Below are 19,292 nucleotides of genomic sequence, written 5' to 3'. Positions count from 1 at the left end.
GTAGGCATCATCCAGGTCACAACCAATGTTGCTAGACAGAAAAGATATATCCGGTATCTGTTTTTGTTTCTTCATGATGAACTCCAGGAATAAATTAACTTGGTGTATGTTTTTAATTATATTAAGTATCCACAGCAAAGATATAGAGATTTTAAATGAGATTAAGTCTGCAAGATCCTGAGTTCCTGTAGATGACTCTACTGTGGGCGCATCTCATCTTTGAAAATGAGATGTTTGACATACTTAGAGATATCGGGTTGATATACACTGATAAACAAAATGATTGTGTGAATTCTTTTCCTACTCTTATTTTTAAAAAAATAAATTACTCACATTTGAAAGAATGATCTTAAATTTAAAACAACCAGGCAGGGCTGTATCAAGTTGTTCTCTGGCCAGGGTATTAGTCTAGATATCATAATCCTCATATGGATTAACCATGCCGACAAGTATCCTTCTTACAACATGCTTAAGTGTTTTCCAAAACTCAGGGACTGAGAAAGTTGAAATTAACAGCTGTGATAAGTCATAAGAAAAATACTTTCAACTAAGTAAGCAGATGCTGTAATGCTACTGGCACAAAAGTAGCAGTGGACCCAATAAAATTAATCTTGAGAAAACGAGTTGCTAGCCACAAGACGCCTGGCTGCAAATATTGGCAGGCGTATTTCTCATAGCAACAGTTTCAGTAACGCGACCTTTCAATTACCCAGTTTCATGCTGTGTCATTTATCTGAATTATAAGAAGGGAAGTGCTTCTATTCTCAGTGCAGCTCAAACAGGACTCCTCTATCCTCTAAAATATAAGAAATGTTTTGTCTACCGTATTGTTCAATGGCTCCCTTTACAGGCACAGCTGGTTTGATAATAAAACCTAAAACTGTCACATTTTCTCACAAACAGACGGTCTCCAGAACAGTTCGCTAAGATAAGAATCTACTTGCTGTTAGCTTTCATGTCAGACCACAGATACTTTGAGATGGCATCAGAACCGTAAGTCTGGTTATCTTTTCAACAGACCCAAGTACGATGAGCCAAAGATCTACTTACACCACTAACTGATCTCTCTCACACAAATATACCTCCAACAGAAAAGAAGTAATGTAATCTCTTGAAGAACAGGTTTCATGGACTATTTCTGAAGTACAGAGTAAGAAAGCAAGGAGCTAAAACCTTCTACTGGCTATAATTCGCACTACAAAGACACTTGTCACAAGGGTGCTGACAAATTCTGTAACCCAGGAACAACTGCAGCAAGACACGTAATTTTTACTTAAAGGACATTCATCTGCTAATTCTCTGCCATCACCTGAACAGTGTGAGTCAACACAGGGCCCCACAGCACAAACCTTAGGTTGTGGGTAACACCAAACCACCTGTACGCTTTCACACCACAGCTGCACGAAGCTGAGGACAGTGAGAGCCAACGCCACGGTGCTTCAGGAGCCACCGTTGGCCGTGGTGCATAAAGATGGCTTCAGCCCTCGGTCAGGCCAGAGGGAGCAGCCACCTCGCACAGGCCCGAACGCCCCGTCCAGCCCCTCCTGCCCAGGCACACGAACATGGAGACCATCCATCGGCTGTACAGGTGAAGAGGGGGGAAGCTGGACTCTTGATTCCAGCGAACAAGACCAAACTCCTGGTTCTTGTATACCTAAACCACTGTCTGAATTGTGAAGATCTGTTTAAGAGCACCACCAAGAGGGGAGGCGGAGGTGGCCCTGCTCACTCCCACCTTCCCCACAGCTCTCTGGGGGCAGTCAGTAGCAGCAGGGGACCTCTCTTCTCCCTCTGACCGCCCCACATGCTCGTGTGGACACCCACACACAGGACAAGCCTCCCACCGCTCACAGCGAGCATGGAAAGCCAAGTGCTGCTCTGGCTGGGCCTTTCCAGCTTCAGTTCGTGCTATGGTCATTTAATCCCTCAGTCCAACAGAAACAAGATATATCTAGAACCAGTTCACCTTTTCAGGCAAAGTACAATGGGGACAGGGAAAAAATAAGCTCTCTGGGCTCCATAATTGCTGCTGAGCAACAGGCTGGCCAAAGGAAGGGTTTATTGTCAGGTATGACTAGTCCAAGCTCATGTCCTTGAGGGAGGCAGCTTTGCATGAAATTCCGGAGAACAGGGTGTGTGACTGCAGGCTGCCACCCCCGGGGTGGTGGCATTTGCTCTCACCATAGTCATGAAGAGCCTGGAACTGCCTTGGGTCTATGGAAAATTTACTAAAGAAGCGAGAGGGAGATGGACTGCCTTAACATGAGAATTAACTTTGCTCTCTGCTGGTAACAAAGGAGAGAAGTTTTTGTTACCGAAAGAAATTCACGCAGAGGGAAAACACAGAACAGCAAACAAAAGAAACACTGGTCAGTTCATTTTGGCACACAACAGGCTGCAATCCTGCTGCCAATGTCAATGTATTACATGCTGTGTAGCTATAAATTTCAGCTGTGTTTGAATAAACACCAGCATATAGAATCGCTTTGGGTCTGTCTAATGAGATCTCCTTGCAGACACTACAGAATTAGTATGTTTCTCCAGCTGAGTGGCACAAAAATTAAAATTGTTAGTTGCTCTCAAAACGCACGTACCTGCAATCCCTTGTAGCAGTCCACAGACATTAAAAATACTTTTCTTCATAATACTCTGCACACACATAGTAAAGACAGACACAAATGCTACGGCACAGAGGATCAGAATTCCCATAGCTAGGAAAATAGCGGTCGCCTGCCAGAACCCACTGGCAATCTCATTGAAGTTTTCGGCGTAAGGACCACAAAGCGTGTCTCGTCTAGAAAGCTGCATGTGGGAGATTCGTGTGCAGCGCCCGTAGATGCCCAGCGTTGGATGGTAGGGCTCCTGTGATCCTCCTGTTCTGTTGTCCATGTCCTCGGAGCTCAGTGGCTTGGCTTTGCCGATCAGCCAGTCCGCACTCATGAAAGCAATGAGCTCTGCAAAAGCCACCACAATACTCAGAAGAGTCCACAGCATCGACCGACACGTTACAATGACATGACACATATTGGTGTCCAGTGCTTGTGATCAGTGCAGTTGGCAGTCTTAAATCCAGGCACGAAGGGGAAAAAATTAAATTAAAGCAGAGAAAAGGGACCCTAAGGAAATCACTGTTGCGGCTCTGCTTGCTCTTTCAGTTCTCTCACATCAGCCAAGACGAAATTTCTCAGGAGAAAAAGTGAACTGCTCAAAGTTTTGCTAGCAGTGCGGTCATTTGTTCTCGCCGTTTAGTTCCTCCTTTTTTCTTTCTCAGATGCTGAAGTACGCTTTTCGCTCTTACTGTTCATACTGGCACATGACGCTCCGGGCTGGCAGGGCAGGCTGCAAGGACTGCCCACTGTTTGACATCACACACCTACAAGAGAGAGAGACCACATCAGCAGGGAGAAAAAACCTTCATCTCCACCCCCGCACATCCCAACAACAAGCTGGAATCTTGTGTGGGTCCAAACCGACACACTGGAGCTCTCACGAGGGCTCGTCACACAGAGCCTGCTGGAAACCTCCCTGTCTCGTCCCAGGGGAGCGATCAATCTCCCGCAGCCCGGCTGTACGTACGCTACTATCTGCTCCGTCCCGTCCCACCGCGGCTCCGTGTCTGCGAGCGAGGTCTCCGTAGCCGAGCCGTCCCACCCACTCCCCCCAGCACGCCCACATCATCTTCCTCTGCTCGAAATTACCAAGGTTGCTGGCAGCGACCCAGCGGAGCTCTCGTACGTGTTTAAGCGGTTTTGCAGCCGCGCAGCTGGGCTGAATGGCTGCCCTGCCCTGCCGGGGGTCCGGGCAGGAGGCACGGGGCGCGCTGCGGGGAGCCCCTCGGGGACAGCCCCTGCCCGCCAGGATGCGGAGGTAATGCAGGGACAGAGCCCGGACCCAAGGGACGGGGTTGCAGAACTGGTGCACCTTGAGGTCCTCCTGCTTTAAAGCCAGGATTTCGCAGCAGTGACCTGCCGGCAGGCCTGTCGTGTCTCATGGCGAACGGATGCTGAGACTGGCAGCCTCAGGGTGACCTGCACCGCTGCTCATGCAAATCTGTGGAGCAATGTCCTGGTGACCTGGTTTGCCAGTCTGCTACGGGCTCCTTCATGCCCTCCATCTGCTCCTCCTGCAGCCCTCTGTGGGCTGGGACTACAGCAAGATATTCCCCAAGGGCCTTCCCTTTCTGCTGCCTTTGAACAGTAGCTGATGACATTCCCAGAGCTATACTTATCATGGTACAAGAGGCAATTGGAGATCATTACACTTCTAACTCAGATCCAAATATCTTCCTTAAAATAACAGACGGATCAACACACACGCCTCTGTGCTTGAACTTAAAATGTGTCGCTTGGAAAAAGGGGGAGAACAGGAAATGCACTCATGTTATCCCCTCGGCGATGGGAGCACGGCGCTTTCAAGTTTTACTCACACACACACACAAAAAAAAGATACCAGCATTCAACCAAAGGCAAAAGAATGAGAAGCAAAACAGTGCCTCATCACTACACCTCTGCCAAATATAAAGGGCTCAGCAAATAGCACAAAAACAGACATTCCCTTCCTTTACTCATTTTTTTTTTTTTTTTTAGCTTTGTCAAAGAGCAAGGGAGTTGGTGTTCAATTTCTTAGGAGTTTTTGAGTTCAGAGGTTGAATTCTTAGTCCCACTGAATGCAAAACTAAAAAAAAAAATACACAATTTCAACAGATTCAGAATTTAATCCAGCCATTTTTACTCTCTCCTACACTAGGATTAGTGAATTATACGCAAGATCTTATCCACATTACTCTTCTTCCTCATCTAGATCTGTTTGCAGATTCCTCTGGGACTTGAGGATGTATGGACCTAAGCTGCCATGCAAACAACTGGATTTTGCCACCCTCAGTTCACTGTTACCACACTGCCTGTTTTTCTGATGGATGCTCCTGCCTCTTCCTGGTATTTTACTTAGCACTTAGAACACAGGGCACAATCTGCAACTTTCAGCCTCTCTATTGCCACTAGCCAACTAGAGAAAGACATCAGAAAGCACCACAAAAAGTGCACAGTGCACATCTGGCAATCAGACAACTAATTTCATAGGCTTTATTAGGTTAATTATGAAAATTTACTAAATTACATGTTAGGTAAAGGCAAAACACACTTTGTTGTGCTTTAGCTGTGCTGTGATAATAGCTCAGCTCGCTTTGTTTTTTCCCTGGAAAATCTGGGAAAAGCATGAAGTTTTCAAGCAACCTGACATACAGATGACTCGAATACACCCTTTGTAATAACAGAGAACTAAAGTGTCAGCCTGCCAAAAAAAAGTTAATTCTCTCAGTATTTCCACTTTAAATAATAACTGGAACGTAGGAAAAGCATACATTCTTCTGATGTTAGCGGCACGATTAAAGAGAATTTAATAAAAAACATCTTTATTTTCAAGAGAAGTTCCAAAAAGCTCTAGAATCTGTATTTTTGTGCAAGCACTGCTCCTGTGTTAAATCCTCATCTTTCTAATTAACTCTACTTTAATTAAGGTGCAAAGGACAGCAGTGGAACACCCATCACAGCTCGTACAGCTCACCCTGTACCCACATAAAATGATAAAATACAGTTTATTGAATGTAGAGGAGAACAAAGTTCATGTGTATTTAAGTATGTACGTAGAAACTTAATATGAACAGTGGAAGTCATAAAAACATGTTTCTGATAGCAAATGTTGGACGCATGGTTAGAACCAGAAGGAAGAGTCCACGCCACTACATTCTTTTCCATTTGAAATGCAAGCTCAAAAATACGTTGTGGTAGCATTTTAAAATAAAGTACCTCCAGAAAAATCCCTGCATGAGCATAATTGCCTGGTAAAAATGGCATGGAAGCAGTATCAAATCTCTGGACTTCACTGGAAAATAAACTTCCCAGTTTTGCTATGCAGCAAAACTTCAAAGCATGTGGAAGTTAGTAAGTGTCACCAATAATGACAGTTCAACAGCACATACTTAGCTTTCAAATGAAACCTTCACAACTCAGCTTTTCCAAAGTAACTACCACTTTATTCTGGTATGAAAAGCATCTCCAGAGACACCCATGATTATTCACAGGAGAGCACCTGCGTAACTTGGTTCTTGTACTAGTGATAATCTTGAGCGTGACTGCCAGTCCTGTACACCTTCTTTTATACGGAAAAGGACAAAAACATGCAAGGAACATGGTGCACAGGTCAGGGGAGGGGCAGGGGGCATTTGTTACTTGTGAGACTTGGCAGAGAAAGGTTGCAGATGAAGCACTGGAAATAATTCACAGTTCAGTCGCGCTTGCAGTCAACCTTTTCCTTCCCTACATGCACCACCTTGAGTTTCCAAATGAATTTACCCATTTCTTCAATGACTCCAACAAAATGCGTGCACCATACACCAAACTCTCTCCAGCTACACACTGCACTAAATACCTGTGCTTCTTGAAGCTGCCTTCCAGCATGCTGCTCACCCCTTTTTCTCCCATTTTTGCTTCATAAAAGTTCAAGCTACTCTCCTGTCAGGCTGAAAACTGGCTATTTATTCCTCCTCTCAGTTTCCCAGACCTTGATGAGTTTTTTCCACGATAGAACTGCATGTTCTTCACAGCACGCCACTCAACATCCACTTCTGAGCGACTGTCAAATATTTGTTTTGACAGCCCAAACTCAAAATATACAACGGCTGTTTAACCCCGCTGGTATAAACTCACTCAAATCAATTCTCATTGAGGAAGCAGACTCCTTGTTTTAGGATCACCCCTTACTCATTTGGGCCTGTCCCTGTTTTTATGGCCATGTTCTTCATCTGTGGGGGTGAGTTATTTAGTGCAGTGTGTAGTTGGGGTGGGTTGGGTCCCAAGAGCCACCCCACCCCACCCCCAGCTCCTCAGTTAGCCGCTACAGCTGTTGGATGCACCGCAGAAGCTCTCTGAGTTAAACACGCATAGTTTTTTTTTGTTGTCGTTTTGTTTTGTTTTTTGAGGGGAAAGGTGTTTTAAAATGTGGTTCATTTCAGCCAACCAGTTCATGCTGTGCCCCTCCAAAACCACTAAGGCAGCAGCAAACTGATGCTGCAGCAGGATCAAGTGGCAAGAGGACCTGCAAATGGTTTTCAATGCCAAGGTCAAAATATCAGGAAACTTCACCCCTTCACCCTCAGTCTCATTTACTCTGTTCCCTCAACCATGCTCATGGTCAAACTCGCCATTTAGTGAAGTTTAACAGAGTTAAAAGATGGTAGATCCTGACAGCATTCAAAGAAGATAAAACTGAGTTCCCAAATGAAGGGGGAAAAAAAGAAAAAAAAAGAAAAGAAAACATATATGTTGGTTCCTTTAGTCTAACAAAACATGCTAGTTTAAAATATCACTAGAACTTTCTCTTTAGACACACGTCTGACAGCCAGATATTATGCCTCAAGTTATACTTCCACATCTGTCACTAAGAATATTTAGCTGTTGCCTTTTACCACACAACATTGCTATATGCTAAGGAAATAAATAACATCTAATTTTCTGAACTACATAAAGAAACTCACTTGTCTCCATTTTGCTCACACTGCCAAAACCAAGAAGTCAGAAGCTGATCCAAATTATAATATTTGAGTAAAAGTTTTGATCTTTGAGATGTTGAGCTGGAGAGTTTTGCTCTGGCATACCATGCAGATAGGAAGGAACAGCTGCAAAGTTCAAATCTGAGTCAATCACATACATACCACTGCTGTTTATTTTAAAAAAGGTGTCCTACAAGCAAAGCTCAAGACCCGCAAGTACCTTCCAGAACAATGTAATAGACAGTCCTTCAAGCTCCCCTTCTGGTTTTGACTGGGGGGGCTCATACTAAACCCTACAACTCAGTTTTCACCCTTCCCAGCTTGGCTCTGTCAGTTCAAGAGTGAGAATAAATCATCTTTAGATAAGTGGCTTTTGGCCTGGCTTAAACAAACATCTGAATGGAAGGCCACACAGATTGCAGAAACGGCCCCGGTTTGTAAAATAAATCCAGGCACAATTAGATCTTTTCTTCTAAAGTTTGCTATAGTCCAAAGTACAAGTATGCAGAGGAGTTTCTAGGCCTTGTTTACAAAACACAAGCTTGAGCATCTCATAACCCAAAATGTGCAAGTCTTGGAAGCCTGGATTCTGCTTTCTCTCATTGTTCGTTAGCACTTACAAACACTATGAGAATGCTTTGAACTACAAGAGTGGAAGTAGCTCCTGTTTATGTTGATTTTGCAAACTTGGTATTTAAAACAAACAGAGAGAGGCTCACATACTAAGGCTCAATCACTTCTGACTGTCTCCCCAGTCAGGTCAACGTGAGCTTGCGTTTTACGCAGCTCCCATCCTTAGGTGTTGCTGGACAAGCACGGGGTCAAATGAAGGCTCACCCTGCCCAGCAAGGCGAGGCAGCCCTCAAACCACAGAGCCAGGAGGGACAACACTTTAGGAAGGAATGTGGGATGAGCGTTAGGGATTATTCATTTTCCGGGTGAGTGGTACATTGCACAGAGCTTTATTGTCCCACGGACTGAAAAAAAAGAGGACAGAATAATCCACTGAGAGACGGTAGCTACAGAGTGAGAGGGAGGAAGAAAAGGAAGGAGGAAGAATGCAGGAGAAAGAACAGTTCTTATGTGAATCAGTCCCAATGCCACTTCTCCTTCTACTTGGTCCCCGGCAGGACCTGTGTTCCTGCAGGAGGAGCTGCCCAGGATGAGAGGTCAAGCTCCTGCCATCTTCTGCTCAGTCTTCAAAGCAGGCAACCAGACACCAAGCAATGTTTCTCAGGAGATACCACCATGAACACCAACTCACATTGCTAAAGGGCTCTACGTATCTACATTTACATGTGACCTGCAAGCGTAAGAGGAGGTACATTCATCACATTCCCCTCTCAAAAGGGAACAGGGATGAGCATTAGTTCTTAAGGAAAGACAAGTTGTCACAAAAAGTTATGAGTACGTTCTCTCTGCAGGCCATGAGGAGCTCTGCTGTCACTGGTTTGTGGTAAGCAATGCATACTCACCACGGGAAACACCTGGGTCAAGAAGAAAGGGAACTTGGATACTTCAGTGTGTCATTGTTTTGCTTTGTTTTTTAAATGCAACAGATTGAGTCATCAAAATATTCAGTCAGATAACAGAACAGGAGCAGGTGCTTTAAAACTTAAGTGGTTGCACAACTTCGGTCAAACAGCAGAAAATAAGCAAAGGACTCCCTCCCCCTCCATCCGGCTTCATATTTTCATCAAATTATTTCCTACTAGAATAACACTCCTTAGGAGGAACAGAAGTTTTTACCTGAAGAACAGAAAGCAAATCTTTGACTAGTCTTTGCTTGTGAATTAAAGAGAGCAAACATTTCCATATCATAAATATTTAACTGTTATAAACCTGCACAGGCATATTAATGAGTGCATTATTGTGACAGATTGTTGAAAATGTGCCATATTCTGCTCATAGACAGACATGTTCCACTGGTAACAGAAGGAATGCTGACTATACATCATGTCTTAATCCTGTTGGCATGATGTAAGATGTGAAATATAACTGAAATATTTTGCAAAATAGTTCAAACTCACTGAGTATCACTGTCAAGTCCATATTTCCTTGTCTTTCCTTTGAATTATGTCCTGTTTATTCCACCCTTTTTCTATGAAAGACAGAGCTTGTAGGTATGAAATCTGTAACTGAACTGCCTACCCCTCATGTGCCAAAATGCCCAAATTCTGTGTGTCAAGTTTAAAAAAAAAAACGCTAACAATGACTGTTGTTCTCATGAGACAGTGTGAGATAGTTATTCCTTGCCATCTTGCAGGTAGGCTTCTTCCTATCACACTCCAGAAAGTGCCATCTAATTACAGGCAGATTTGTTTCTCAAATACATCACTGTAAAAGAAATGAGTATGAAACATTTCCAACTTCAAAAAAAAAAAAAAACAGTTGAAATGCACTATTCTCTTTCTGACCTCATTAAAAGCTGTGGCAAAACTCCCACTGACTTTAATGGGGCCAATACATCGCTGAAAAATCACTAGAAGAATGAGAGTTTCCAAATTTTCAGACCAACTGCAGGGAAGATTTAAACACAGGACTCATTTCCCTCTCTCCTCATCCAGACAAAACTTTGCATGTTGCCCCCCACTAAGAGATCAAGCTAACTTGGATTTCCAACATCTCCCCTGAACTGCAAATTCTCAAGCAGGAGATTTGTTCCATTGCTCTGTATTTATTGATTTACAAAATTCCTTAAACCTACAGCCATTACATTATGTTTTGAAAACTTACTCAAGATCTTTTGTAATTCCAAAATTTATTAAAACTTATGAGGCAAAGAAAAGCTAACGTGTAGTACTTCTATTGTTGGTATCTCAAGAGAAAATTACACATCACATAAAAAATCATCACTAAGGGAGCAATCTTGGCCAGAATTACTGATAGCCTAACTGCTCAGGAATTCACCAACTGGGAGCGGAATTGTGAGTTTCCTTTCTTACTTTCCTCACTAGGTCACTGAAGTCTCAATATGCAAGATTCTCATCTGAAGCCCCCTTTCTTGGTCACCTGCAATGTTACATCCATCAAGCAGAGCCAAATATTCACTGTGGTGTAATCACTTCTTGCAGCAACTCTTCAGTACAGCTTCTAAAGAGGTATGGGGTGTGTGTGGGGGGGGAAGAAAGAATGGTTAGGAGGAAGATGGGAAGTCAGAAGGAAAGTATTGCTAATTTTTGGTACCAAACAAAACCTTGCTGTTTTTGTACTAAAGAATTTTACCTTAAAAGGAAGCTAGGCTTTTGCTGTTCAAACAGTTAATAATGTGTAAATGAGCTACAGCATCAGCCCAAAAAAACTTGGAATCTGCGCTTGTTGTAAAAAGCAATTCACTCCCATGAGTTCACTGTGACAGAATTGGAACTGCTCTTCATAATTTATGAATATTGTATTAAGATATTTATTATACAAATATATTGGCTATTGTTTAATAAGAGGCTGGTGAGAAAAACAGGCAGGAAAGAATGACTTGATTATGCCATTTCTCAGCAAACTCTGGAGAATTGCTTATTAAAAAGACAATACTAGGACAGGAAAAACTTCGTGAACACAGTAGATCAAAGAAATGAGGACTGTGTAGGAAGGAACAGTCTTTCAAACTGAAGGGAAGAGAAGTTGTTTTGGACAAACAAGCCGAAGAAAAAGGCACCTATTGAAGGTGTCTGCTGAAGTTAGGCCAGCATGGGACACAATACTGGGCCCCCAATTTGCCTTTAGGCAAAGCAGATGCCCCTGTAAACAGCCTTGTTTCCTTACACAAAGCAAACACCACTATAATTAATTCTCAAAAGGAAGCTGGTGCTGTGAACACCATGGTGGACACTTAGCAGAATGACTGCAACGGTCAAAGATCTGCAGCTTGGGCAAACACCCTGCGGTGGGTAGTTCTGCTGAGATAAGACCCACGGCTTGAGGACTGCACCTGAGGAACTGGAAGGACTCAGGTTGTTCCAGTGTTACTCACAGCTTATGCCTGCAAACAATCCTCCATGTCAGTCCCTCCAGAAAGTCACATTACAGGTGTGGACTACTCTCCTGCGTCACGGTGTGCAGGGCTTCCACAGTGTGGAGTGGCCACACCTTCAGCAGAGCCGGACACACCCTGGATCAGGGTGATACAGCTCAGCAAACCGAGGCATGAGTTACTGCCGAAACTGCAGAAGGCACATCCGACTCACCTGTCACAATTCAAAAATGCTTTCACTCCATTTCATCTTCATTCAAACTGAAAATGAAACATCCTTCAAAAATATTCAGTATAGGTGAGTGGCTCAGCACAGTAACGTGCAGAAACTGAAACACGTGCCAGAAACATCCTTCTGGAGCAAACTTTGAATTTTGATTGTGCACGAGCTGAGGAGAACCAGTAGTGACTCAGGGGAAGTGAAAGGGGTCACAATGGATCAGAGCTGCCATGTTCCCACACACACCTTTGTGTGTAGACATGTGAATATCTGGACATCATATACAACAGTAAACGTGAAAAAAGGTTCACGAAGATTCTTTTATCCAGTCTGGAAAAAGGCAGTGTACTCAGAGAAATACAGAGATATGATATCTCTGCAAGCATCTACTGAACATGAGCTTTAACCATTGTTAATGACTAACTATTTAACCACAGCCAAGAGAGAATAGAAATAAGATGTTTCTGATACTGCATATTTCATAAATCAATAATTAGAGGAATTAAATGTTCAGTTTACTTTAAAATGGAGGCTCACTGCAAAGAGCTTGGAAAAATCTAGACAAGTAATTCAAATTCTGGAAGACCCATTTTAGACCAAGGAACTAGAAGAATCTGGTGACTTACTTTAGAGACTGGATTCAATTCTAACGCCAAGACTGGGCATACTTCTAAAAGCTGAGCCATGTACAATTCTGGCTTGCTTTGTGCATTATGAGTTGTTAGACTGGGGAATCATAGTAATCCCTTTCTGTCCTTTAAATATATACAACTATGAAAATTAATTGCTAATAATTTTTAAAAGCTGAAAAGTACTGGCAGAAAAAAACATCTGCATCCCTCTCAACTGCACTTCTTTGAAAATACTCTATCATCTCTCTGCCGATGATGGTCTGTACACTAGAACTGAAGCTGTGCGTGGATAGGCACATGCACGAGGCAGGGCTATACCTTCTTGCCATCTAGATACACAGAAAAAAAATGAAAGGAAAAAGGCATCACTGCCATCCCAGTTTTCCAATTATACAACTAAGTATGTGGAAACACTGTGAACTAAACCCAAATGCAGCTATTGCAAATCCTGACCCTTTAGGGTTTTGGTGTACTCCTCAGCATCATGCATTGTGCCAACAGCTCTTCTTGTACCTCAAACACAATCCTCAACTATTCCATTTTGAATCTACAGCCTGGACTTGCTGCCTGGTGTTCCTCATTCTTCACTAATTACGACCAATGACAAGTGATACCAAATGAAAAGATTGTGTCTCCAGGAGTAGCTTCAATCCACCTCATCACTGAGAAATAGTTTTGTTATTAAACTGATTTTTTCCTACCATACTCACTGTAGAAATAAATAACTCCTATAGCAACTTTCCACAACAGTCTGTCCATCCTATAAGATAATACAAATTCACCTACTAAGAGACAAACTTACCTCTACAGCTAGCACGAACTTTTCTCAAATTGTAATTCTGTGCAGAATATAACCTCAGTCATAACACCTATAGGGGATGCTTCTGCCCCTGCGTGTAGGAGAACGAGGCTATAGGACAACAGCAGATACTCAGCAAGGTCAGGCAAGGTCATAGGGAGTGGACTTCAGGACAGACAGCCTTTCTGTCCATTGAGTTGGTGAGTTTTCCTTTTAAAGCTTTTGCTCACATTAATCCTTTCAAAAGCAAATTCCGTCTACAAACTAGTATAAACAAAGCAGCTGATTGTACTGTTGCCAAAAGGTGTGAATTCCTAGATTATGCTTCCCCTTGGGAAATGCAAATAAATCAAAATCAAACCTACATATCTGAAGATCTCCCAATACATGGGTAGACATCTGTTATTTAGATCCCTGCATCCCATCAGCTTTAAAAATCTGTCTGCTCTGTAAGTTTCAAGCACTTAATGGGATTATTCAAATGATCTTTAAATACACGATTACTGCTAGATCATGCTGTTACATTTCAAGATCCATATAAACACAGAATTCAGTGCAAAACTAAATGTACAATGTACCTTGAGACAGGTCTATCCACTATCATATAGCTTGCTATTTTAAAACAATCCAAAAAGTGCACTGCATTCTGTAAATTGATAATGTGAATTCTTAGCATTAGTTGGACGTTTAAAATACACAGTTACAATTTACATATTTTATCTTCTGTTTCCTAATAAATACTGTCCTAATATTTATTTTTATCCAAGTCATTTCATCATGGACAGAATTACGTAGATCTCAATAAATCAGTAACAGCATTTATAAAATGGAGAGAAAATAACGTCATATAGACCAGACATTTAGTCAAACATTTATCAGAATTTTACTCAGACTCGTATCTCACTGATCCACAAAGGTCTTTTAACATCACGCAGTATCAACATTTGCATACGTTCCTGCTCGCAATATCTTACTCAACACATAACTCAGTTCTGTTCTGGAACAAACTTCCTAGTTTAAATAGCTGTACATGTGTCTCTTAGAAAGCTCATCAAATTCTCCAGGTGGATTTTTCACCTCTAATACTGGCCTCAATGTCTGGCAAAGAGTCTTTGCCTATTTGGTTATGTCAAGCCCCTAGAATTAATTGTTCAGAAAAAAACTAATAAATAATCAAAACCATTTGAGTATAAAATGGAATTTACTGAGCAAATATGTATTTTCTCAGTGTTTGTTTTTCCTTTTTCAGAATGCTTGGCCCTATGATCTCTCACTGTTGAGTAATAAAGCCATGAGATGGGCCTAAATCAAGGGGGATGGGGGGTGGCAATAGACTACCTAAAATGTGGAGAGGAAGGAAACGTGCAGGTAGAGAGCAAAAGTTCAACACTATCATCACTGCAGCCAATTTTGAACAGGGCTGTATTTTGTTTTTAATGAAGCACCAGTTCATGTACTGAAAATGCTTTTCAATGACTGCTATCCATTACTGAGCTTCAGATCTGTGATCGTACATAAAATCTGCCTATTTGACGTGGTTATAATATTCTATTTATATATAAAGTACAAAAATCTTTGCAATATTCTCTCCTTACAAAATAAGTTTTTATTCTTCCTGCACAAAGGTTGAATCAGGAGATTTATTTATTTTTCATTAAACCAGAGAAAAGATAAGGGAACAATGAAGCTCTTGTTCAGCATTAACCAGTAAAAATGCTTATATAAAAAGCACAAAAGTTTCCTAGCAGCTTAACTTCAACGATGGTCATCATCTCAAAGCATTAGAAAAAATAAAATCTGTTGCACATTCAACCACCCTCTCAATAAATCTGGAATTAAAACATACACATCCAGCTCCTTGCCAGTCTGCAAGCACTGTTGGATGAATAGTGCCTGCAACACATGCAGAACATAATCAAGCTTGGCATCTCTTGCACCAAAAAGGCACAGCTAGCTCCTCTTTCTTATTTATATCAAAGGTGATTGAATTCTACCTGAAATTATATATAAAATGGATTAATTTGTGTTCACTGAATGCTACCTTTACAAAAGTAAAGGGGTTATTTGGACTGGGGTTTTGTTTTTAATTTTAAACTTTATTTCACTGTCTACAGTGAAAGCTAACAGATCGGTTGTGTGTTTTGAACAGGATAAATTCCAGAAACACATTGGTTGGATGCATTTCATGTTGAGCTAGTTTTTCAGTCACTTCGCCTTTTGCATTGGGGTGGGACAGACCTCTCCAGGTCAAAAGCAAATAAACAAGCAGGTTGAACTGACCATTTTGTGTTTTTGTTCCTGGAATCATTTTTGTCTGACCTGACCTGTCAAGATAGCTCAGGAATAAGAGAAGAAGCTCCCCCAGCCTTTCTGTGGCGCCTGATCCATTTTGCAGCATAGCCAGAACATGCTGTAAGATTAAACTGGACTGACTCATCATTTGGATAACAATCTCATCTGAACTGAAGCTGTGAAAACGCCATGACTTGAGATGATATCATCACTGTTGCAAAATCTAGATTCTTCTGCAGCTCCCCTGGAAAGAGGGTTTCACTGGAAAACAAAAATCAGAGACTTAGAGCTGGTAACTCCTGGGGACTTGCCCGGGGGCTGGCTGATAAATGTGCGCAACTGGGCCAGAGCTGCTGGCAGCTCTGCAGGAGCCCCTCTACAGCAATCTGTCCTCTCCTGGATGCACTCTGTGCCCTTACTAGGTCTGTCTGCCTTGTAGGACTGAGATCCACCTCAACTGCTGGCCCTGGTATTTGGAAAGCCTTTCTGAGTACCAGGATGTGTTAAGCAAAGCTGCTGCCACTGGCTTCATAGCTGGTGGCACCTGCACTGCCACTGATGACTGGTTTGGTGTTGCACCTTTTTGCAGCAATATTTTAAAATGCTGCCTGAGCAGCTCTGGAAATAGCACCAGAGAACAGAGCTTGTCTTTTACCAAAATTTTTAGGCGTACCTTCTCTGGACTAGTAGAGGCCTTCACAGAGTGCTGCAGGAGGAGAGCAGCAATTGTGCTCCTCCATGCTCAGGCTGTGCATCACTGACTACAAGAACACTCACATTTGGTTACTGTATGGGTGTATCCCGGGAATGGAAAGTAACTTTGCTCCTTTTTCACTAGCATCAAAAGCTGCCATCCTATACAGGGAAGGGCAAATAAAAGGCTGAAGGAACTAAACTTTCTTATTCGCTCTGGGGGTGGGGGTTAACACAAAATTATCAGAAAAGCTGGAAAGCACTTTCAAAAGCTTGAGAGGAGTCTGTTTATCTAGGATGTGCCCAACATCTTGTCTCCCAACTGCACGTTAAAATAAGAAACCACAGGAGTTTTGCAGCAATGTTGCTCTCAGTTGCCATATGCTAGAGCCAGATAACACTTCCAGTACATGTGCAACCCTGATTCTCTTTGTTATTCCAGAGACACCATCTCTCTAAGGGCTTAAAAGCAATGAAACTGCAATGAAATACGCTGCAAGAAGAACAATAACACATATAGCTCCTGTCCCCAGATGTGGAAAACCTTTTGTGTACCAGATTTTGGTTTCTTTATGAGGTGTTACAATAAGGTTGTATAAAAAAGGTACTTGAGAAATTGGTTTGTTTGTAGAAAAAGCAAAAAAACCATGACAGGTTAGGTTAGATTAGGCATGTATGCCTGAAATGTAAAACTAACATGCTGGTCACAGTTATACCTAGTAAAACAATCCTCTGTCTTGTTTTCAAACCAATATTTATGTTTAAGATTTTTTACAGGAAGCTATAAAAAGAAACAATAAGCAGAAAGTACTTAAACCACAAGCAAATGCAAGGAAGAGATAAGGTGAAATACTAAAAATAAGTCGAGCAGTTGTGAGTGTGGTGGGGAAGGAAAGTACCAGTAAAACATGCAAGTCTTTATGCAAATATGGTTAAAAAGGAAAATAAAGAAATAGGAATCAGCTGGTGAGAGGAAGAGTGCAGTGGAACAAAGCACACTACAGGAATGCACACAAAGATTGTTACAATAACTCACAGAGGAAAGCTGTACATGTAAGACAAGGTCACTGCACCACTAGTAGACTCAAAAAGAAAAAAAAAGAGCATATGGTAAAATATGAAGAATGACTGAAATGATGGACATGCAGTTGTCTCTGACACTGATGCATTGACTCAGGCTCCAACAGCCTTGCTGCTGAAAGGCCCACTTGGAAAGCCTATGCTGTTCTGTAATCACAGCCCTGCAGAGCAGCTCAACCACACCACCACTTCTTGACAACACTGGAGAAAAATAAGCTCTGCCTGACCTGAGGTAGGTTTGACACAAGCAGGTGTCCTTGTTCCAGGCATCTCTCAGCTGCAGATGCTTCATACAACTCATGAGTACAAATTATGCGAGGACATGTAGTTTTAGGATACAAATGTTAAATGATGACCTGTTACTGACCTGCTACAGGAAGCTGTAGAAGAACAGCAGATATTGAAATGTATGCAAAAGAATAGTCAGTGACGGCTTAAACTTTGAAAACCCTTGGAGAATTTGAAAAAAGAAGTTTAACAGAGACGACTGGAATTTATCAACCATAGCAGTGGCTTTTCAACATAGAATAATGTAGTGATGAAACAAACAAACAAAATCACCTCAGCCTCAACTAACAGCAAGAAACAGGACACCTATGAACTTTTGTAAGCAATTTCCTTCAGCCTATGAAGAACATGAGATTATGAAAACAAGCTTGACCCCTTTCCATGGTGTGTTCCTTTACAATGACAGGCTAAAATCCAAAGTTTAAACTAGTTTTGTTGTTGTTGTTGCTGTTGTTGGAAAAAAAGATCAAGAAGGTTCTTGGGACAAGCAGGCACCATTATCCCTCCATGCATCTTAAACTATTTTGTTTTCTGAAAATACCATTAAGACAAGTAGAGAAGAATGGTGCTAATCACACAGAATCACACAATTGTCTAGGTTGGAAGAGACCTCCAAGATCATCTAGTCCAACCTCTGTCCTAACACTAACAAGTCCTCCACTAAACCGTATCACTAAGGTCTACATCTAAACGTCTTTTAAAGACCTCCAGGGATGGTGACTCAACCACCTCCCTGGGCAGTCCATTCCAATGCCTAACAACCCTTTCGGTAAAGAAGTTCTTCCAAACATCCAACCTAAACCTCCCCTGGTGCAACTTTCGCCCATTCCCCCTCGTCCTGTCACCAGGCACGTAGGAGAACAGACCAACCCCCACCTCGCTACAGCCTCCTTTAAGGTACCTGTAGAGAGCGATAAGGTCGCCCCTGAGCCTCCTCTTCTCCAGGCTGAACAAGCCCAGCTCCCTCAGCCGCTCCTCGTAAGACTTGTTCTCCAGACCCCTCACCAGCTTCGTTGCCCTTCTCTGGACTCTCTCCAGCACCTCCATGTCCTCCTTGTAGCGAGGGGCCCAAAACTGAACACAGCACTCGAGGTGCGGCCTCACACAACTAGCCTAAACAAGCGGCCTAAAGACAACTTGAGTTGAGACTGGCTACACCCCTTTATCAGACCCCAAACAATCCAGTTTCCTAATGGTAAGCTACCAGTGAAACTCTTACTTATAGGACAGAGAAGCATTCGAGAGTTCAATACAGTTACTATGATTCATAGAAGTTTTTCAACACACTGCAGAGTCATGCCCTTATGATCATTATGAGCACATATGCATATTGCTTAGAAGGCAGGAATTATAAGAAATTTGGTTTTGAAACAGTTCAAAAATGACTGTTTAGCAGCACAATACTGTGACAAACGAGGATGACTTGTCCATTTTCTCTTCTGCTTTCTGAGACAGCAGAGAAAACAAGTCAGGCATTAGCTTAGATTTGTTGGTACTGTACTTAAGTAGTTGTTGTTAATCACTCAGAAAGAAGTTATGCATTTCTAAGACAAATGAGGCATGGAAAAAATTAATGGAGAAAACCTCTATTTGCCTTTTTCTCCTCCCTCCCTTGGGAGACATAATTATCATATTTGCATCAATACTGGAAAAACAGGGGATATTATAACACTACAACTACTGCACCTTCCTTAAAGCATCTACACTCATTTTAAATACGTACTGTAAACTTAGTTCATTATGTGAGTCAGCATATAAGGAATATACCTTTTAAA

At 42.1% G+C, this 19,292-nt stretch overlaps 1 protein-coding gene across 8 annotated transcripts in view; it reads right to left on the bottom strand.

The window, feature by feature from the left end:
- LHFPL2 (LHFPL tetraspan subfamily member 2) overlaps window positions 1-19,292 on the bottom strand; it is a 139,777-nt gene that overhangs the window by 12,585 nt on the left and 107,900 nt on the right. For 5 of the 8 annotated variants that reach the window (XR_010827956.1, XM_066988982.1, XM_048055029.2 and 2 more), the window contains one exon: window positions 2,595-3,373. Coding sequence is in view for 7 of the 8 variants with exons in the window: in XM_066988982.1 (XP_066845083.1) it covers window positions 2,595-3,024 (430 nt within the window). In the remaining variant the exon portion in view is untranslated. Of the gene's footprint in view, window positions 1-2,594; window positions 3,374-3,470; window positions 3,489-3,576; window positions 3,648-19,292 lie in introns of those variants that run through there. The other 3 variants (XM_013190872.3, XM_013190874.3, XM_066988981.1) reach the window with 3 other exon arrangements.

This window comes from Anser cygnoides, chromosome Z (genome assembly GCF_040182565.1).
Source record: "Anser cygnoides isolate HZ-2024a breed goose chromosome Z, Taihu_goose_T2T_genome, whole genome shotgun sequence".
Taxonomy (NCBI): Eukaryota; Metazoa; Chordata; class Aves; order Anseriformes; family Anatidae; genus Anser; species Anser cygnoides.
This window is presented reverse-complemented; position numbering and strand designations above follow the sequence as displayed.